This window comes from Brienomyrus brachyistius, chromosome 11, assembly GCF_023856365.1.
Source record: "Brienomyrus brachyistius isolate T26 chromosome 11, BBRACH_0.4, whole genome shotgun sequence".
NCBI classification, from domain to species: Eukaryota; Metazoa; Chordata; class Actinopteri; order Osteoglossiformes; family Mormyridae; genus Brienomyrus; species Brienomyrus brachyistius.
Window position 1 is genome coordinate 5,740,285 of NC_064543.1, and position 23,120 is coordinate 5,763,404.

General features: G+C 50.1%; 1 protein-coding gene across 1 annotated transcript in view; it reads right to left on the bottom strand.

Annotated features, from left to right (window-relative positions):
- furina (furin (paired basic amino acid cleaving enzyme) a) overlaps positions 1-23,120 on the bottom strand; it is a 63,074-nt gene that overhangs the window by 20,290 nt on the left and 19,664 nt on the right. The window contains 6 exon segments of the mRNA XM_049029985.1: positions 5,036-5,112; positions 5,208-5,227; positions 5,230-5,335; positions 6,244-6,308; positions 6,311-6,338; positions 11,001-11,099. Coding sequence (XP_048885942.1) covers positions 5,036-5,112; positions 5,208-5,227; positions 5,230-5,335; positions 6,244-6,308; positions 6,311-6,338; positions 11,001-11,099 — 395 coding nt within the window.

Sequence of the window (23,120 nt, forward strand, 5' to 3'; positions counted from 1 at the left end):
TCTCTCACGGCAAGGGACCGTAAACTGCTAAAATGGCGGCCCCCAGTCTGGCAGTTCTACAAGGTGTCCAGCAAAGACAACAAACCCGTTACATGCAATGTGTGCGAAGCAGACGTGGGAGAGGCGCTTATGCGCCGAAGAGGCCGGTCGCTTGCCTTCTGGCCGCGTAATAAAAGCCGCTTCTCTGCACTCACAGAAGCTGCTGTGAAGCGAGCGGCTGCTCAGCACAGCGGCGAATGACGTAGACGAACAGACTGACCTCCAAAACGTGCCCACAGACATATATAAAAACTTTGCGTCAATGCTTAAGAATTAGGCTTGGCAAAAAAAAAAGAAAAAGGAAGCCGTGGCAGGATGTAAACGTTGAGGAATGCTTTATATAGAAGTCGACTATAGCTGGTCTTTGATGGCATCTTGTGTTGCTAAATTTCTAGTAAGCCTACATTTAGAAATGTCATGCATTTTGCACTGTTAGAAGTTCTGCCTTATGTAGCCTACAATGAAATCGCTTCATTGTCATGCACTTTGTTTCAAAACAAAAGTTCAGCACATTCAATTTTGACTCCATATGAAGGCTTAAACAAAATGTTGCATGTGTCGCCTCCCAATAAATGTATCAATTTATGATGCTTTCTCAGTATTTCTCCAGTGCTGTTAATAGTTACTTTCATTGCTATAAATGTAAACAAATAATGTTACACAATCAACAGAACACTTTAAAATGTTACTGCATGCTTAAATATTTTTGGAGCTGACTGGCAATAGGTGATAGGCTCAGAAAATCCAGATAGGAGCAGCCATAATTAATACCGGTGATGAAGCAACAAGCAACACACCGCGAGGCAGGAAATGTTGACCGGCATGTCCAAAACGTCACATTTTGGGGGTGCTGCAGAGAAGTAATTTGTTTGGTGACACAGACACAGCCCCCGCCCCCATGACCGAGCGTGACATGGGGGAGAGGGGCACTAAAAGCAGACAAGACAGCTGCTACCGCGGAGAGCAGGTGACAGGCGCGATAGAGGTGGGACATGTTCAGAGCTATCGGGAGTTTCAAGGAGGTGTTTTATAGTTCAGAGTGATGGCACGGGGGGGGGGGGGGGGGGGGGGGGGGAGTGCAGGGCCTCTTAGCCCCCAGCACTTGGGACAGCTGGAGTCAATTCCGTCTAACGGCTGGTCAGGCAAGCGCAACGGCGCCGGCATTCAAAGAGCGGGGAGACGTGGCCAGGAAACCAAAACAGCAGTCAGATTCTGCTGGGCTCATCAACGCCTCTGACCGATACCGCAGGAATTGCCGGTTTACAGAAAACGGCTCCGACACATTCGGAGCATTCACTTTAAAAAAAAAATACACTACTGACTCTCTTCTGCTCTGAGCTCCTTGTCAAAGACCTCTTCTTGAGAGAACTGCAGAATCCACCTACCTCCAGTGCTCAATCAGGTACCCCCAGTTGTGACAGGGGAGGATTAGCTTTATTCCAGGCTTAAATTGGATTTCAACACCGACTTTCTTCTTCAGCGGAGCGTTGGCAGAGTGGGGCAAGACCTGTCTGCTGAAGCCGCTGACATGTTTACGAGACGCGGGCCAGTAGGACAGTGAGAGCGAGAGAGAAGCTTCTCCCGGGGTCAAGAAAACTCCTGCGTTTGGAAGACGTGGAAGCCAAAACGTCGACAGCAGGTCTGGATCAGGCCCAACTGAACCAAGTGGACCTTCCAGTCCAACTCAGCAGGAAAAAGCAGCGATCGGTCTGGATATCGACCGGAACAGCACCGGGGGTTAAATGCCGCAATACTAAATTTATATTCCTGGGTCTGTGTCAGTAGGCAGCCACTTGAACAGCGGGAAGGTGAAGAACCAGGTGTGGGACTCTGGGAGATAAACATCTCAATCCCATCAGCCCACAAGCCTTGTTCCGTTGACCTCTTAGCCTTGCATTGTACACAGACCAGACCCGGGGGTGTGGAAGGTGACCTGTTGCCAGGAGAGCAGGTCTGCAGTTACCTGTAAGAGTTCGACCGGTGGGCGTGGCCACCCCGTGAACAAGCCGGGGCGAGGGGGGGTTCTGACCTCCGCTCACCCTGCCACACCGTAGAAGGAAAGCATCTTTAAATGCCCCGTGCTGACAGGCAGGGCAACAGCGACACACGTCCCCGCATGAGCGCTGAGACCTTGACGCAGCAGATCACTAACGGAGACTGCTCTCCATGTTCTTAGCGCTGAGCAGCTGAAACAGGGGCGAGACCTGTTGGGGGGGGGGGGGGGGGGTGGGATTTCCCATTGGTCGGCTGTTCACAGATACCGCTGACAACATAAGAGACTAGAGAGCATCAAATAGTTAAAATAAATGTTCACGATATCAGAGCTGTTTAATTCAGTGTCCAGTCAAAGAGGGAAAAGCATCTATGTCTGTAAACAAGAGGGCTAAATTCTGATCAGCCCGGAACTTTCTGCAGCAGGGACGTTGAAAGAAGAAAGGCGGCATTATGGAGCTGAGGGTTTCTGTCTGAGCAGGACGCTCGTCACGCAAGGGGCACGGCTGCCAGCTCTGCACAGAAGCCTTCGTCAGCACCTGCCTGGCAACCGGCTCCACCGAACAGAGACACCTGGAGTAACACAGATGGGAGGGGCCACATCTTCCAGCTCAATGCTAATCCCAGCATCTCAAGCAATCAACCCCAGTATGAATCACAGACCAATTTAACTCTGGTTGGAAATGGCCATCGGCTGAGGTACTGGGATTGTCACCAAATGTAGAGCTTTTAGAACTAGGACTGGACTGAATGGGGGTTTTATACAATGGAAGTGGCCCGTTGGTTTCAGGTAGACCACCGTACCACTGGGTGCACCAGCAGAAATACTGATCGAGTAGATTCTACTCCAAACTGCCAAATCACCTTCACTCACTTTTGCGTCTTCCGTCCATCCAGAAAGCTCCACTAACCACTGTGACAGATGACAGAAGCCATATAACGTCACAGGACCAAGACCATTTGGGCATTTTCACAGGACCAAGCTGTCAGCACTGCTCTGCTTAGGCTTACTAACAGTATTAAACCCTCACACAAGTCACCCCAGCTGCAGTCAGGGAGCAGCCAATTACCACCACAGAAACATTAAGGGCTGTCAGGGTGTCCGGGCCGGTTTACAATCTAATTCGTCCCGAAGATTTCATTTAATCACTCCAGTGCAGCCAGGATGGCATCAAGTCACCCAGGTAGTAAACAGATTAAACAGTCCGCCCACGTGACTGGAATGAGACAGACCCTCCCCGTGTTTCCACTTAATTCCCGCAGATCTGTTTCACTGTACCAATCCACAAAAAGTTTGTGTTTTCAATTGAATTAAGCTGCTACTGAAGCAGAACATCACAAATCAGAAAAAGTCTGACCATTTATACGCCATCCTGCGGCATACGAGCGGGGCGGGGGGGGGGGGGGTCAGGCTGTGTGTGCGAACATGGGACTCCCAGTGCGAACTCCAGCACACGAACACACACGCGCACGCGAACACACACGCACACGCACACACACACGCACCGTAAGACCTGGCACTTCAGGGCTTCTTGTGACCAAAACAGTCGCATATGTAACCATTTATTGAGTTTGCAAGTAAAGATTTCACATGGGTGGCATGTGTGTGAGTGCATGATAATCATTAGGTCGTTTTGCTCCAGCACGGGTACTGCATTAACGAATTTTGAAAGTTTTTCTGCCCCCCAGTGTGTATTTTTATAAATTTTTCTGTTGAGTTGGTCTCTCCCTACCTGCACGCCACAGTACGATCGTATACGAGCACCGATAAAACGGGCAAAACAGCCCCTTTATCCGTGGTGTTGACGCGTTACAAAAATAAAGCAATCTGTAGCCGATTAAAAAAAAACAAGAAATGAGAGGGAGAGCCAGAGGTCTGAAAGCGATGCAGGTGATGGGGAGAGTTATTCATGTTCAGATTAAAAATAGCCCGCAAAGACAGTAACCGCTCACATTTGACATTTGTGGTTTCACTCATTTGCAAGCTGCCCATCAACAATTAAATGGGTATATTGGGTGTGACCAAACCACCTGCTGGTGCGCCCACAGGAAAAGAGCCCTGTGTTTGTCACAATGGTCGAGGACCAAGGCCTCTCGATCATGTTCCAACACGCTTCCAGGAAGAAGCCAACAATTCAGCGAGCGTCGACGACCAAAAGGTTGCTTGTTCAAATCCCGTTTTTGGAAAAGTGATCATGTCATTGCTGGGCCCTTGAGCAAGGAACACAAGCCCAAAAATGAATTGGATGAAAAGTGGCCAAACAGGTTTCGCTCTCACCTATACAAATGTCTGTCTTATAGGAGAGAAAGATGGAATATGAGAGAACTATTCCTTTGTACCCGTACAGAGGCTAGTCATTCTTACCAGCTCGACACTCTCAGTGCCATCAATCCCACTATACAGGCACAAAATTTCGTACAGTTTTTAACCCCACATTGTAGGCAGCTGCACTTTAATCGTCCCATTTCCCAAAACGCTGGGGCAGCGGCTGTTACACCTCATAGGTCTGATCTGGCAGAGTGGCAACGTAAAACTCTGATCAGCGGGTGGAAGAAGCCTGACGTTCAGAACAGCGCCGTCCACACAGCCCCCGGTACCATCTCGGCTCTGATCCGCTAATTGGACATGACCCACAGCTTCTCCGGAGATAAAAGGCTGAGTGCAGACGGTGGAAGCTGCTCAGGACCCAGCCAAGCGATGCTCCTCTTATCAGGGAAACAAAAACCATCCCTGAGGTCCATGGAGACACCAACAGTAAGGAAATACCGCTTCATGGCCAATTTACAGTCTCTCCGAAAACGGGGAGAGCGCCCCCCCCCCCCCCCCCCCAAGACTCTTACTGGATCAGAATGCGAAATGCAGAGGTGGGCTAAAACACACGGGCCCGGATCACGACCCCAGGCTCTATTGTCCGGTAGGTCAAACATAAAGAAAGGATGAACCCAACCTTTATTTCACCTTTGAACAAAAACTGCAAATTGTGCCCCCTGGTGGCCCTCCTACCTGTTGTCGTTAAGCTGTGTGTATCTGGGCTGTGGATCAGGGTCCCCGTCATTGACATCATAGCTGGCTTCGGGGTCCTGAGGACAGGAAGCGGCCGACGTGTTAAACACCAGCCCAGCCCACGTTTAAACCCCCACAAATAGTCTGCTGTAGACAAGCCAGTGGCTCGTACATAGTTATCCACCAGATCCGGTGGTTCTTCTCAATCCCATCATCCAGGATGGAGACGACGACGCCTTTTCCTGTGTAGCCCTGTTCCCAGGCCCCCCTGGCATTCAGGTCTTGATGACCTGCATTATACTGCAGAAAGCAAGAAGGGGGGAAAGGTTGAATGTTATGAAGCAGGCAGAACAGGCAAAACAAAGGCATCCATTAGCCTAAGCTGGTACTTAATCTGCTAAATGTATGGACTGCAAAGTAAACGTTAGCCAGCTCAGTGCACTTTTATGAGAACAATTATCTAGACAAAAGGCTGTGTGTGTGTGTGTGTGTGTGTATGTGCGTGTATAAAACACCTCCATACCTTTAAAGATCGATCAAAATTTCACAATAAGCAGCTTAGGCAAAGGCAGGTACCCGGCCCCTCCCTTTGCGTTGTGACCGAGTCGGACGGAGGCTTAGCGCTGGGGCGGCATGCATGCCCGTACCGGCTGTTTGCGGCGCGTTGTAGCAATAATCAGCCGACTGCAGGGGGGGGGGGGGGGGGCATTCACACTTCTATATGATCCTCTTAAAAACATTGTGGATCCACCCAGCGCTCCCAGTAAACAGAGCAGTTACACTGCAGTCACCCCCCCCCCCCCCGAGGGCCCTTCTTCGGTACTCCTCACAGATCCAGCCCTCACTGAGAGATATTTACACATTCCTAACAGAGCAGTTTTTAAAATCAGCTTGAGGCCCACAAGAGGAAGCTCAGGCCCCCAGCGTCAGAAAGGCAGCAATCTGCTGACAAACGCAAGGATTCTGACAGGACAATCAGAAATCCAGTTACCCTCAACAAGAAGTGTCGAGCATTATCCAAAAAGTGTGCTAACTTCATGGCAAACCAATTCTACATTTCACAGGTTTACATTTCAGCTTCAGAGTGATGCACATCGAGAAGGACTAAGCTGGCATCGGGCAATGATGAGGACACCTCTGCTTGCTCTAAGGCCCCCCGTGACGGGAAAAGGAAACCATTAAACACAGATGGCAAGGCCTCCACTTACCAGATACCACTGCTGGGAGAACTTGGGGTCTGACAGATCAGTGTAAATATCCCTCTTCTTCCTCTTTTAATCACCTGCTGCTCAACCCACACCACCTGGGGGCGACACACACAAAAAAGACCTTCGATGAGATGACAGGAGCGTGGGGGCTGGGGGTCCCCCGTACTCAGGGTTGTTGTGCTACAGCGAGCCGTGTTCAACAGCACAGCCCTGCACGGCCAGTGAACATTACCTGCCATCACTGGTGCTCTTCATTAACTCCCTCTCATCCGTCGCCGACTTACAAGCTCGGACACACAGACACCAGTGGCGTAAGGCATGTGGACCACAGATTTACCAGAGAAATGAAAACCACTAATCAGGGTGTAAATTAATGCTATACATACAGTGAGTAAGTAGACAGGCTGCGTGCGCCCCCCCCCCCCCCCCCCAAGAGGACGTCCAAGGGATACAGCGATAACAGAATCGGGGGCGATGTTTTAAGATCCCGGTGCTGTTCAAAATCGGGACTGTTGGCGCAGCCGGATCATCCATGTATGGCGGCTTAACTGGCTCCCGAGCGACCTTCCGCTCCTGCGGCCTGCGAGGGGGGTGGCTGGGGGGGGCAGAATCAATGCAGGTCGAACAGCGGCGCTGCTAATTAAACCAAACCATGTGCCGTCGAGGTCCGATCCAACGGGAAGGTTTCAAACAGATCGATGGTCATCTTGTCATGGTTCTGCCCTAAATTCTAGACTCCGCCGAGCAGCGCGGGAGATCCGATAAAATTTACCACCCGTTTGTAACCACAGCCAGCTCAGAGGACAGCAGACCAGGAAGGTGGATCTGGGGGCGGTCCACGACCCATTTCAGCCCACTTCCCCATGGGCGGCACCGACGCCAGCCGGCTCTACGAACCCCACCCGCGGCGAGTGCAGGAGCCTCATTTTTCCATCGTGCGACAATGGCGGCCAAAACGAACAGGCAAAAAAAAATGTAAAAAAAAAAAAAAAAAATCAAACTCCAGATGTCATGTATCATAACCCTGTGAAATGCAACAGAGCAGGAAATAACTGGGGGAGGGGGGACACGGGAGAGAAGAAGCCCCCCCCCCCCCCCCCCCCCCAGGCATAACTATGGAAACTAAGTACAACCAGAATTACCAAAAACAAAAGGAGTAACAGTCAGTGACATGATAGGACACAGCATGTGATAGACAGGGAGGCGCCACCTAGTGTTAACCCCGAGTCACAACAGCAGACTCGCACTGGTGACGGTCCAAGCTGCCTTTACATCTATGGTTCTGCTATGGTGGTGGTGGGGGGGGCGGGCTGACAGAGACGGAGGTGGCACTGAAGGGCAGCTGGGGTACGGACCCATCAGCGCTGATCTACGGGGGGGGGGGTAGGGGGTGTGTCAGAGGCTCACAGGCTTGCATTACGGTGGAATCATTAAAGAAAACATGAGCAGATACCTTCAACATTCCCAACAAGCGGGCAGGGCAGTCGCCGTTACCCCAATCAGCGGGCGATTTCCTAAAACACGCCGTCGGTGCTTATTACTAGTCGCTGCATCTGAGAAACGTCAAGAGCAGAGCGTGTAATCAGAGCGCCAAAGGCGTCTGGCTTTCATTCAGACACATACCTGCTCGCAAACGGCCAGACGGGCTGGGGTCGGCGGTGCGTCGAAGGCGCGCGCGAAGACACGCGGGACATGAAAGGCGGAGCTAAACAGCGCGCACGCGACGGGAGAATCTTTCACCTCGTCGGCAGTCTGCTCAAGACACCTTCAAGCTCCGCTGCATCTAGTCAGAGGCATGGAAAAGCCCCCCCCCCCCCCCCCGACCACAACAAAAAGCCTTTCAAATCACAATGTTCTGCTACTCATCCTATTTTATCTGTGATTATCAGTTACCAAGAGGCATGGATAGAAAGCGTGGGCACAAAGCGTATGGATGTGATGACACCAGGACGCATTTTAAAAAGGAGAAGCCTTTCTTCTTTACAGACCACAAAGGCAGCGCAAGGCAGCTGGGAGAAAAATTGCAGAACTGCAGGGATCCGGTGCCTGAATTCCGCCCCGAAGAGGGGTTCCTGACAGCCCTTGGATGAAACTTTGGCTTCTGCCGGCTGACTTTCCAGCCCACAGAACTCAACTTAGTAACACGGGGTGGGGGAGTAACTGACTCCTATATATAGGCTGGAGTTTGAGGTCTGTGGAGACTGGGAAGTCCCAGGAAGACCTGCTTAGGGAAAACACCCAATTCAAGGGATCACGTTCGCCGTCCATATTTACAGGGTTTCTAAAAACTGCAGGCATGGAACGAATGCTGGTAAGCAGGTCATCCAACAATACCTCAAGTAAACATCGATTTCATTAGAGGGTGGTTGGGCATCCACTCCCAGAGCTGGGGGTTAGCAGGTTGGTGCTAGTGACCGGAAGGTTGTGGGTTTGAATCCTGCAGGCTGACAGACCGATGCTGCCATGGGACCCACGAGCAAGACTCAACCCATAATTGCTCGAATGGCACGGCACACTGCCACCCTACATTCTGACCCCCAAACCTGTTCTCACCTGTATGCGTGTCTCTCTCCCTCATAGAGAGAAAGTTAGTGACTGCACACGGCAAAAAAAGGGGGCCCTTGAGTAAATAATTCAAAACATGGCCCGATGTGACGCTCTCTTGCACTAACCAATGGGAGCAGGGTTTCATGGACATGGGCAGGAAAAGGAGCATGATCATTGGATCAGGGCAGCTAGGTTCCGCCTTTGTAACGCATGTTTCAGTTAAAATGAGGTTTCAGCTGTTCATGTTTCATCACAAAGGATGGACTTTTCTCAGAAACTGATACACCTTGACCTACCCTGGGGTCTGGCTGAGCCAGTGGCCCAAAGATAATGTCACATCTATTCTCTAAATATAAAGGCTTGTGAAAGGGACGGGGAAAGGAAAAAAATCCATTGTAAAGTACAATTGTCTCATAGCGTGACTTTTAAGCAGCGCAAGGATTAACGGTTCCTGAGAATTACAAAATGAGACCCATTAAACGGAACAGAACAGAACCTCCCGGCAGCGATCTGATAAGATCTCCATTAGAAATGGACCCAGAAGCCTGTATCTCCTCAAACCAAACGCTTTTACCATTCAGTCTTTTCAGATGTCAGAGTCAATAGATAAGACTTTTTCTGGATCAGTAAGTTAGTGATTAGCTTTATGGGGGGTGGGGTTGAACCGTTAGGCTCCCACTAATCCCCCCAACAAGGGACACACGTAACATCTCACATTACACTTGTCCGGCAGAATGAGGCCCCCTTCGACAGTCCACAGAATGTTTAAGCGATAAACACCAGCGGTTTGTCCGTCGGCGCTCCGGCCCGTATGTTACTCACATTGTTTTTGATTAACCATACCCAGACTGCACCCCTGCCTGCCAAACTGGGAGCCTCTCCGAGATGGGAGGCTCCTCCCACTCCATGGAGCTTTGGGAGCAAAGGAATTCAACAACAGGAAAGGCAGCACCAGCAGTGAGCGGAACCCCTCACCGGAGGGCATGTAGGGTGAAGAAATCTGCTATGTTCTCCCATCACGCCCCCCCCCCCCCCCCCCCCAGCCGCCTTTCAGAGACCCACTTCCCTCCCTCCACCTGTGCACAAAACTGTTCAGCCCCTCCCTTCTCCCATCCTTGCACCACAGTGAAATTCAAACAGGAATTCTGGGAAACCAAACCGTCCAGTCCTTCCTCATCTTAGCGGGCGGAGAAGCTGGGACAGACTGCAAGGTTCATGGCACTGAGCCAGACCCCAACCATGACCCCAGACCCCAACCATGACCCCAGACCCCAACCATGACCCCAGACCCTAACCATGACCCCAGACCCCAACCATGACCCCAGACCCCAACCAAAACAAGAAGCCTGTTCCTTTGCAGCTGCTCTTAATTAAACCTCCAGAAGATGCAAAAACGCTACTTTAAAATCCGCCTTTGGAACAGTACAGTGTAATTCTGAATATAATACAGAACCAGACCCAAAAGCACTAAAGCAGGCAGCATTCCTGCGTCCCGATGTGGTTTCGGCCACAGAGAGACTGACAAAGCAACTCGCCATCCGCCGACCCAACGAGGCATTTTAAATATGTATCTTGTTCTTGTTTCAAGGCTGAAACGTTCCGATGGCAGCGTTTCAAAAGCATGGAGGCCAATTCAGAATGTCAGCATGACAGATTCGCTAGATCAGGGGATCCCAAAGCGGGGTGCGTGAGGCACTGTTGGTGGGGGGGGGGGGGGGGGGAACGACAATTTCTAGTATGTTACAAAGTACTTGAGGGAGAAAATTTTTTTTTACATAATCTTCTGAGAGGACCCCCGGCTGATTGGTGAAATCTACGGGGGGGGGGGGGGGGGGACCCCCAATAAAATTGGAGTCTTGAGTCTCATTCCCTTTTTTTTGGGGCTGTGGGCTGAAAAGTTTGGGCTCCCATGCTCTAGATGAACCCCCTAAACTGGGAGATGAACCAGAATGATGGTGGGCTCTCACTATCATGGACAGTCCATATTTTAAACCTTGATCATTCCACAGTTGCCGTTCTGGTACGATGGGGATTAACATGCCGAGCATCGACATTTGAAGGAATACTTTGTTCACCTTCTGTTCCTTTAGAAGCGTCTTCCAAAGCGGCGCATGAAAACCTGAAATCATTTTAAAACGCTACACACAGAAAACCCAACCGCTGCAAGGCAATCAAGGTGGTGCGTCAGTTTGTCTCATCTCCGGCCGTACCTGGGGATCCTTCTGCAGCTTGACGTGCGTCCCATGATGCATTGAGAGAGACCTCTTCGTCACACCACGGTGCTTAAAGTGGAAGTAGTCACCAAACACCTGCAGGGAATAAGACAGGCCCTTAGCATTCCACGGAAGCAGCACTGAGATACCAACAAAACCCCAAAGTGGGTGAATCTTACAAAGAATTTTATTCGAAGATCACCCGTAAGAACATGGTTCTCATACGGAATAATGACCTACTCCAAATGACCCCAGGATCAATAGTGAAACAAAAGGCAGGAATGGCTGCCAAATGACACGCGCAGTCGTCACACTTGCACCGGCGCGCTGCTGTCCTCGAGAGCGACGGCGCCACTTCCTGATCTTTCGGGGAGAAGCAACCGGGCAGATGACAGCGGTTTCAGCGAAACGGCCAATCAGAAGCGGCCCGCTGGATGTAGAACAAACGGAGACGTGGCGCGATGAGCGACGAGTGAAACAAAAACGCCACGCTGCCCCGAGGTAAATCACAGCGGATGGCGCTCGAAAGACCGAGCTGTTAACGGCGCGAAGCGTCTGCAGAGTTGGGCTCCCAGCAAAGCGCCGGCGAGCTGCGACAGGGAGGTGCTGATCTCAAGGTGAGGAACGGCCAGGCTTGCCGTTTAGTCCCATACATATTTCATTATTAGACTGGAGCAAAAAGTAATTCGTAGCTTCTCAGCCCCGCCACACGAGTAAATAAAAAGGATAATGTATCAGCTGAGAAGCTTTTATCCAAGGGCCCTCACAAGTCGGCCCATTTGTAGAGGTAGACATTTACTGGAGCAATTTAGTTAAATCAGCTCAGCCAGGACGTGTATTTTTTTTTTTTTATATAAAAAGCTCAAACATGAATATTTAAAATTACACTCCATTACAGCTTCTCACCATAACCTCTTCAAAAAGGTGGAAAGAACAGGCGACCGGACTCGCTTATTATACGAGGGAAGAGTCGCCAGATGAATTATTCATGGTTCTGCAGAGTGCCCGTTGAGACCTACTCCTCCCTCCTATCAAATGACGCAAAGACTTCACTTTCCATAATGATGTTCGGCGCTCGCACGCTAATTGGGACTAAAAACGACACGTGAGGATCAGCATTCAGGCCGGAGTGATGAGGTGTAATTTCCCTGCCATGCTCTAGGGGGCGCTGCCGGTTCCACGATGACGATCTGAAACTATGGCAAGACAGATTGGAGCCGCCATCCAAGGGGAGCGGTCTAACAGTTTGTAAACGCTGTGCGTGCTTCGCTGCTGTCATTAATGAAGGCACCTTTCCTCTGCAGTGCTTCTCCTAGGCAACTTCAAAGAAACAATGCTATTGAAAACAAATTGGGGGGGGCCAGGGAGGTTGTCTGGGACAGGGAGATTTATACCTTTAGGCACATTTAAACCATCTTCATTAATTTAGCCTTTATCGCTAAACTAAGCAGCGCTCGTAAAGCATCAGTTGGGAGTACACTGCTGTATGTAAACGTTGTGCTGAATCAGCCTGGGCTTATAGCTTCCAAGGATCACCTGAAAAACGTCCAGGCCCAAACAGATCCTGCATGTGAGATACCGTTAACATCCATAAAAAGAAAAAAACTCAACAAGCCCCATTCCTGACAAATTATGTGAGACTCACAAAGCTTTTTTATGAAATACGACAGAATGGGCAGATGCGTTTCCATGGCAGTTCCTTCAGGGATGGTTCACTATCCGACCAGAGAGGTGAGTCCAGATTACAGCCTTAGATTCAGCATGAACTTGGCGGCCAGAGACATCAACCAAGAGAATAACTGCTCCCAAGAGCGAGGGGGATAATTTCAGTCCTTACAGGCTGACGTCTAGGATTTCGTCCAACAGCCAGAAGAACCCAAACATTCAGCGGCAGACGCTCACACCCACTAAGGCCGAGCAGGCTGCACATACACCAACCAGACAAGTGAAAACTACATTCGGCTAAAGCACATCAAGAAATACTGGACATGCGTCGAGCACAGGGATCGCCAAGCAATGATGAAACGTGCTAAATGCTAAAGCACCCAACCACGCAGGTAGATTGGAATGAGCACAAACCTAACATAAGGATACCAAAAGTGCATCCCAAAAGGGAATTTCAAGTTGTCCTGGGGAACATGATCAACGATTCGATGAGGACACTGAAGGACAAGCAGCCCGGTACCACTGGATCTTAAGAACACCGGCACAAAGATGGCCTCCCTCTTCCCAGAAAGCTAAATCTAAACTTAAAAACTACAGGAGCTTCCTATGTGGAAAGACTGCTGGGCCACTCCCCAAAGATCCACTCCTCAGTTTTTTTGGAATCGGCCAGCGCGGTACAGCGAGCAAAACCACAGAACGTGGACGGTCAGAACAGCATTTTAGAAATGTTACGGAACAAAGTAATGGGTTGTAAGTGGTTCTGAAAATCTGACTAATGGCATCACTGGTGAAACGAGGGAATAATGAATAAACGTTAGCTGCGGCAACTTCCAAAGAAAACGCTCAACCTCCAAGGAAGTATGGTTTTGCAGAAAGCATAACATAAACATAAATACAAGTACAGAAATGTTTCTCTTACGGGCCACGGCAAACGCAGGAAGCGACAGGCATTCTGTCATGACAAGATCAGTCTGGTGTTCAGGCTACAGCCCGTTAATCATCCCAAATAACATGCCCACGCCTGTTAGACCTTGCTAAACAACCATCACAGCTCACAACCTACTCAGAGAAGATACATATACGTACACATGGGAACATAAAAATACAGCTCAAGTTCTTGCAAACTCCGGGCCGAAAGCATGACTACTGGCTTTCCAAGTGTGATGCAGGGAGAGACCATCAGTCGATCACACCCCCCAGCTGGAAGATTTTATCCAGCAAAGCATTTCTGTCACGCTACACAAGCAGGCAGCGCTAAAGCCTGCCCACGCAAATCAGAGTCTTCACATGAATAATAGGGCCAGAAACGACCAATAACCCCTGGGAAGGCCGTCCCTGCAGATGCCTGCACACAGATCTCACAGAGAGATCCTCACAGGCGATTTGCACGATGGAAGGAAGCTGGAGGCAGGGCAGAGAACAGAAAGCAGTACACTGCTGATATTTTAAATAAAACCAAGAGTGCGGGGGGGGGGGGGGGGGGGGGTAACTGCCGTAACCGACGGAAACCAGCGCCCAGCTGATCACAATGATAGTTACAGCCAGGACCTGTTGCAGCCAGACAGGGCAGAAAGAGGGTCCAGCAATGGACTGAGGGCTGCTCCGCACCGTAAAATGCCCGTACTGTACTGTTGTGTAACACTTCAGTAAATCCCACTGTATAAGCAAGATTAGCTGCAAAACGTGACGAGACACAACTGCTCCCATCGGTGTGACTGCACAGTCGCTCAGAAAGAGATTAGGAGCTTCACACGTCCGGGTGCCGACCCGCAGGAAGGCGTACACTGACAAATTAGCCAGAAGGCCTGTGTTTAATGTCTTATGGAGCTGGGGCTCTTAAAATAAGACCACTGACATCCCAGAAAACAGCCTCGCAAACTGGGCTAGTCCTTAATTTGGAGCCATACCGAAAGCCAACCTACCTACTGCACAGAGGTCGGTTTATACAGAACTGATTTGCTGGATTCCCAAAGAAGCCAAGCGATTCAAAAACTTATGGAGACCAGAACATGAACACTGACCACCAGCAGGCGACAGCCGTGCAGGTGTCAGTTTGACGCAGTGGGACACGACACTGCTTCAGAAGACAGATGGACCTTTGACGTTCCAGGACTAGCAGGCGAAGCCCAGGGCTCTGGAAGCACAAATCTGACAGCCAAACTACCAATACCACACCCTTCCTTCAGGGGGTGCTCACGCCACCTTGCATTCGCAAAACAGAGTCCTGTTACAATGAAAATAACTGGCATCCCACAGTTACACTTAAACCCAGTTAGAGCCAAAAATGGCCAGAGCCTTTCACACCAGCTAAAAAGGTTAGAAGAGGCTCCACAGCAAACCCAGCTTTCAAACGTCATGGGAGACTGGACTCGTCACCAAACACTGCCAGGATGAACGGGACAACCCTCCATGCCCATCAGAGCCAAGCAGTGGTGACATCGGCCGCACGCGGCCCTCAAACTGGGGCGGAGCTAAACAGCGAGAGGCTAACGCGATTACGGCTTACAAATGCCAGAGCTAACGAGGACGGGCAAATAAAAGCTGCTGTGAGTAATGCGATTTGAAGGGTGAGCGCCACTCGGCTCCGGCTCCGAGGCCGTAATAATCAGCATTCTGCTGCACAGAAGCAGCTAAAATCCATGGGCTTAGAAAGAGAAGGAAGGGCTCCAATGGGCGCATGCAGACAGATGGAGTTCTTAAGAAATCCGACCCTCAAGGGTGCAAAAATGTGCACGTTTTCTACGCACATGAAAGTCATTCCTTATGGTGCTTGGGACTTAAACCTGTCTAGACACATGCTTGGTTCAAATTAAGCAGAATGTATTTTTAGATGTGGTTAGAAAGATATTTGATTGGGGAGGGGGGGGAAGGGCTCAATTAAAGATTTATATGCAACATAGGATTTTTATAGAGATTCTTTTTTGAACAGGGACCCCTATCAGGGTGGCAGAGTCGCGGTTCATGTTTGGGTGTTTAGTTCCAGACTGACGCTGTTGGCGGTCCAGCACACATCACACCCTGGCAAGCGTCGAACCCAACCGCACCTCCAGGGCGCCATCTTAAATCGTCGTGTCTGGCATGTCGCCATGCGGGGCTGCGGCTCGGCAGCGGGAGAACAGGCCAGGAGCTGGCGGGAGGAACAGAATGTGCCAAGCTAGAGGGCATGGAGGAGGAGACGAAGAGGCCGGCACAGAAAGCAGGCCCATGTAAAGCAAGGAGCCCCACCCGGACTGAGCGCTACTCCATCTCCGGGGAGCGGGCTGGGCACCCAAGGCAGGCCCAGTGGGGAGAGGGAGGGAGAGTGCGAGCGAGCGAGCGAGCTCATTGGAGTCTAACCTCGCAAACGTTGCGCGTGCAGAACTTGGATATAACATCCCAGGCAATGCGAAGCTGCATTTCGTGGTGCAGACAGCACAAAATAAACATGGTAATTAGACATCGTGAACACATCCAGTATACTCCCACAATCTAAATCTATATATTCACCTGCAGTGGACCCGAACAGGTAAGGAGCTGGCGGCCCAGCAGGATGGATACAAGAACCCAAATGGCCCATTCGGAACCACCTCTCCCCAGAAAAACCAGCAGTGCAGCGAGCCCATCGTTACGCGCCAAACCAACCCGGTGCAGTGGAGTGAACGATTCCACACACACCAGCGGTGTATACTGGTGTATAGTGGTGTATAGTGGTGTATAGTGGCACTTCTTTGCTGGCTTTCAGACGGTGGCGCGCTGACTAAACTGCGGCCTTCACGTCCCACGTCAAAGAAGCCAAATGCGGTTTTCACGACCACGATTCACCAGGAACTCAGCATCCGCCTGGCCACCTTAATGCAGAGCACGGCAGCGCGTCTCAGCAGGAGCAGAACGGCCAGAGCCAGGGCAAGGACACACCGTGCCGCATTACGCTCGACCTTGAGGTGCTGCTCCATGACGAGTCGGGTCGGGCCGGGACAGCCCTCTGAGTCTTCCTAGAAACTGGGTTCGCAGGTTGCAATTACAGGAAACCATCAAGGGGATATCGGCTCTCGCTACGCTTAACAGACAGGAAAGCGAAATGCGCATTTTACCACGTAAATGGGGAAACTCCAAGAACAGGAGGTGTTGGCGGTTGGAGAGTCTGCACTAAATTGCACCACTGCATGCGCTTTCGAGGGGGTCAGGTTGGGGCTCGCGCTCCAAAACGCCACAGCCATGTTCCTGATGGGGCCATTTGTGGCTCCGTTTCACAAATGACTGCAAGCAAACAGGATTTCCTACCTTCTGCTTTTTACAAGGCATCAAAAGGCTCCGTCTTCTCAGAAACATTCGTGCAGTTAGGAGGAATTAAACTGGGGAGTGGGGAGTATTTATAATAAATGGGTACTTAGCATGCTGTCGCAAAGAGATTACATTAACACACACACACACACACACACACACACACACACACACACACACACACACTCCGGTTTTAGAGACGGCACACAGATGTTTTTAAATCTCTTTACCGGGAATCTGTGTGCATCAAAACCATTTATATTCCAGCAGACTAACTTACCGGGGCAGAAGGGGGTAGGAAAAAAGGCCAATTTGTTCCAAATAAAATCAGAACAAGAGACTAAACGGACCTATGCAGCACCACCTGCACTAGAAAAACAGTACTGGACGTTTTTATTGCGTCAAAACTGACGCAGGCGAAAATGAGTTGCCAAGGACGGCAGGCGAGTGGAGTGCCTGTAAGGACCAGGGGTCCTCGAAGGGTGACGGCTTTCTCTGTCAGGACGGTGAACGGCTGATATTTCACTAGCAGAACCACAGACTTAACCGCGTTTTAAAATTCAGATTGTTTTACAGAACAGAATCAATACTGTCAACTGCTGACATTTAAGTGAGATGGACGGAATGGCTGTGGGAGCAGAGGTCAAGATTTTACTCAGAGTATTTACTGATGCCAGATAAAATGTTGACAGAGTTCTCTTCAGTTCAGTTTCCTTGTGACTGCGGTGAATACTACTGCTTGTATAAGACCACTGCCTGCTGACAGCCATGCAGGCCGTTGCTGCCCAGGGACCTGCCCGGGTTCTGGGACCCAGAGACGGCACTTGTGGTATGTGGACAAAGGCACCAATTATGCCCAATAACGATTCCCTGCCTGTAAGGAGAGAAACGCCATCCCTCACACCCTCATCTAAGGCCGAACCAGCTACCACGGTGAGAGCCCTCGCGACCGTCATACATCTCCATGGCTTCTGGAAGCTTCCTTTAATAAGCACAAGACTTTGCCCTTAAAAGCTCCTCTTCGGAGGGTAAGAAAAAAAAACACAAAAACCAGTGGATGTCTTCCTTCCCGTGGCAAAAAAACGCACCTCAAGTCAGGCCACACAGTGTGAACGTCTACAGAACCCTGAAGCTCCGTGTGATAGCCGGGTGTTTCAATCTTCATCTTAAAGACGAAGGACTAAAATCTCACATAACCATAAATTCTCCTGCTCAAAATCCATCATTCAGCTGAATCCAGACAAGCGAGTCTGTGGTCACCCCTGCCTAACCAGCAGCTTCTTCCAATCGCTCATTTCGCAGGACATGCTGCTCTCCGGCCCCAGTCAGCCATTACTGCGTGTGGTGGGAGTCCGGCTGCACATCAGTGCTCTCCTGTCAGATTTAAGACCTTAATGTGCTAGACTCCCAATATTAATCATAAACAATGGTATTACTCCAACAGCAAAAACAACAGCGATAATAAAGCCTCAATGCACTCAGGCAGCCAAATCTCTCATTTCTGAAGAATTCCCACCATTTTTAAGTAAACAAATCACTCACATATGGAAGATCGCCTACCTAGACGCAACTAATGAGCAGAAAAATGTGCAGCAAAACTATTAATTAATTAGTTCTTGTTAATTCTAAGAGTTCAGACAGGTAGCACGGAGGTGCTCCTCTGGGTCGCAAACATGCGCCGTCCATACTCACAAAGCAGGAACTGCACGCTAGTGGGTGTGTGTGTATGTGGGTGTATGTTGCACACGTGACTCAGGACAATCAGGTGAGCATCTGCATGAGTGGAGGTGCTTAAAGGCGCCTTCCAAAAATGCTGCTAGGACAGAAGATTACACCCTGTCGAATGGGAGTTGAGGACCTGATAATCCATCTCCTTACCCTACTCCGGGGAATGACAGAGGAGAGGAGAGGAGAGAAGGAGAGGAGAGGATACCTAGAGATACAAGACCAAGAGCACTGGCCGCTAATCTTTAGTTTTCGGATTTACTCTCAAACCACAAAACCCACAAGGTTTGAGGGCATCTTAAGTCCAAGAACAAAATGAATTACAAAACCCGCCACAGGACGAGGTCTCCTGAACGCAGAGGGCCGTCTCCTGAACGCAGAGGGCCGTCTCCTGAACGCAGAGGGCCGTCTCCTGAACGCAGAGGGCCGTCTCCTGAACGCAGAGGGCCGTCTCCTGAACGCAGAGGGCCGTCTCCTGAACGCAGAGGGCCGTCTCCTGAACGCAGTCGAGCGAGGGGTGCAGGGCAAACCGAGGCCTTGTCAGGCGAAAGCTGCTTTGCACTGACGTTGCATCTCACCTGAGATGACCATGGCGTTGGTGCCATCCTGAAGACACACCATTCAGGAGGAGTGACTTTACTTTCCTCCTTTTCGCTTCCGTGATTTCGGTCAGGATAAAAAGTGCAGATCGGCTAACCGGCAGAACAGTGTGTAAAAAAAAAAAAAAAAAAAAATCACTGCCAAACAACTGTCCTCCCAATGAGGACGACAGGGAAGCGCGAGATCTCAGAGACAACCAGAATGTGATTGCACAGATAAGTTTGCATGTAATTTCAATGTAAATGTATTCATGGCAAAAACTTTACTTCATATAACCAGGTTGTCAGAATTCAGAGTTTCAAACCAGCCTTGGAAAGACAGAAAAAGTAACACACAGGTTTCTTCTGGAAGGATAGCGAGCACCAGAAATTTCAAAGGCCCTAGAAAAGTCACGCTAACAGGCTAAGGGCCACGAGAGCAGGGCCCTTTGCGTCGGCCACACTATTACCTCGTTTCCATCAACATGGACCTGGTGCTGGTTCTCGCTTGGTGACTTGAGAACCAGCTTGCATTTCCACTGGTTTCAAAATAAGAACGAAACAGAAATGTTACGTAGGTGGAAGTGAAAGTTAAAAATCCCCTCCCTGTATTATTTTTTGTATTTATTTTGCAGAACCATTATGATTTGTTGCACCATCTCCATCGCCTGTATCAACTTTCATCACCGTAAAGGCTCCCTGCCTATGTGTGAGTGAGTTTATTCTCGCCCGCTGTTTTACCGCTGTCCTTTTAAGGATCGCGCAATAAAAGAGTCTGCTAAAAACTGAACTTTGCAGCCTGCCTCATGATCTCCGTGCTCCTCGAACAGCGCAATATTTTATTGATTCAACCTGTGACATAACAATACGTTCTTGTTAAACATATTTATACTTTATTAAATCTGGCCAGCAAATCGATCTTTCGTTTTTTCACAGAATAAAGAAAACGATGTAATCTTATTCCGCTAATAAGTTGGCAAGTTGTTTCACTGCCAGGACCACCGTCATTAGACTAAGGACATAGGTTATGGACAGAATTTTCCAGGTATACAGAGGGTTTGGATGCCATATTGGGGCCATTTTGGAAATGCGTGGAACCAGCTGCGGAAACGAAGCTTATGTAGCCCAGCCGCTGCAAACCAGTGCTCGAACAAGGCAGGTTTAGTGGGAAGAAGGCAGGCAGCAGAAACCCGGGTTGCTCACTGGCACGTACGTGGGGGCCCCAGTCCGGTCCAGGTGGATGTCCAGACGCCTCACCCAAAGGGAACAGTCTGTTTTTAATCAGGTCCAGGCATGCGCTTCTCGTTAAAGCCAGCCCCCACCCCACCAAGGATTGGTTTCAAAGAGCTTTCAACGCACTGACACAGCGCACCTCCGCGGTCACACACAAGGGGCTTTCGCGGGATGGTAAAACAATCAGCGTCATCTATTAAAGCAGACCGACCGTAAACTGGCTTCAGTGGCGGACGGCTGCCCGTTACCTTTTATAACTCCTACCCCGTGACACTTATCATTCTTATTACAAGAACACAGGAATGGGAGTTTCCAGATTTAAGGGCCCTGCAGGACAGGGAAGGGGGGCAACTGTATTCTTTCCACATTCAGTGAAGATGTGCACGTAGATATGATATTTGCACGGAGGCCAGGTGAGGCACCAACAGCGGGGCAGCAGGAGGGGGCCGGTATACACGCGGGATGCGATCTGAGCTCGGCCCCAGCGGGGAGGGGGGGTGGGCCACTAGCGTGTACACACACATGGCACTTGGGGCGGGCGTGCAAATTAACGGCTTTCCGTAAATAAACCCCGATCTAATACCGCTTGCAAGTCACGCTTTCTGTCCAAGACCCACATCTGATCGCACGCAAGTGCTGGTGTGTTGAAACTTAAGAGGTCGGGCGGCGGAGTGAAAAGGAAATACATCTCTCACCATTTCGTGCTACAGTAACAAAACAAAACGTTTAGCCTGAAAGTTATGGACATAAAAGCCAAACAAGACGGGAAAAAAAAACCCAAACAATCTAATACAAATGTGGAGGATTTACGCAGGATCACGAAAATGCCACCCGTCTGCCTGAACTTCCGGTCAGACGTGCAGGCCTCCAGATCAAAGCAGCCCACGCTGGCCTCAAAGATGAGAAATTCACCTCATTACGCCCGATCACGCCATGCTAGCAAGTCACTTTGACGTGCTAAATAAAACACCGCATTTAACTCCCAGGTTCAATCAAAGCGGCCGTGGTTTGCCAAACATGCTGTCACAGGGTTTTCAGAGCTTCTACATTCAGGCTAATGATTAACCACAAATGACTCAACCAGGTGTGCAATGTTTAGGAAAACAACTAGTCATCATACAATACGCAAGCAAGCTAATCTTGGCCTCTGAAATGGCTCCCCCTCCCAAAACCACGACAGGAAGAGGTGGCTGCTCTGTCTCACAGCCCCAAGCAGTCCTCTGCTGCGCTAAAACTGCAGATTTTTTTTCCAGAACGCTGAGAGGAAAACACCAAAAAAAAAAAAAAGAGCAAAGCCGCATTGTTTCACGGGCCGATTATCCGAATCCCGCCAAGGCACCTTGACAAGAAGTGGCACGAGTGCAGCAAGAAGTGTAACACAATACACTGCGAGGGCACCGTGGTATAAAGCCGTCTTTGTACGTCGAGGGCCAGGTGTTTTCAATTAACGTGAGGTCCGTCCAGGGGGGCGAAACGCCATAAGGCCTTAGAACTCCGCCTTGGCTGACTTTTTAATCAGCAATTTCACAATTGCTAAATCCAGCAGGTAACGGTAATTCCAGCACTTGTGCACGCCACAGTTCACGAGCCCTGCTTATTTTAGGGAATGCTTTAATCACCAGCTGCTCCGCACCTAGGAGCGCCAGGCGAGAAAACTTAATTCAATTCGATTCCTTCATAAACCAATTAAAAACTCCGGGCTTAGCGGGAACCTCAGGTCTCGCTCACATGATTTACGGGGAGCTTGGCAGCGCGGCCTCCCCGCACCCCCCCATGTCTGGAAGCAGAGAACAAACATGCTAGAGGAGCCAGCTAGGCAGACCAGATAATACTGCACCACCCTCGCCCCCATCCGAGGAGGTCCCAGATCAGATTTCAGTCTGTCAATCGCTCCTTGCCCCAGAGATCCAGCCTCAAGCCATACAAATGTAACCTTTACAAATCTCACCACCCATTTCCTCACCCCTCCATCTGCGGTCTCATTCTCCTCCCCTGCCTTCGCTCCACCAAAGACCCAAGGGTCATTCCAAAATTCCTCCCTGTCCCCTCAGTATCTCGCTTCCATGTCTCCGGCCCGCTGCCGCGTTACATACGTCGAGAATAACGTCAGCCCTCTCCAAACCCTATTTAACATAAACCCGCAGAGCCTTGTCCAAAAATGTGATGTTTACTGCCAGGCCTGTTCTCGCGTCCCCCTCCGAGTCCTCGCTTGTTCCTGACCTTCCAGTACCAGAGATCCTCAAGCTGTCTAAAAGCATTATGAGGGTGTGGAAGAAACGCATCTGAACGATCAGTAATATTCACACCTCATCAATTCCCCCCACCCCACTCTCAGCCCGCTCCCCAAAGTCACCTCAGATGGGAAAGCGGAGGCAGGGATTTTAGTTTTCCACAAGCAGCTCACGGCCATTAAGGGAACCTCAAGTGAACGCGATCGTACCACCAGATTCCAGGGCAGAGGTGTGTCACAGACACCAGCAAAGAGCACGACGGCAAAAAAGGCCTCAGCATTCTGGAAGCAAACGTGTTTTTTAAAGACCAGCTGCCTCTTCAGAGTACCAGAGTCCGACAACTTTGAGGGTAAATACTAAAAAATTATCTGCAATAAAACCACTGACTGTCCAGGTGTTGTGCGTACTGTCCCCCCACCCCCAAT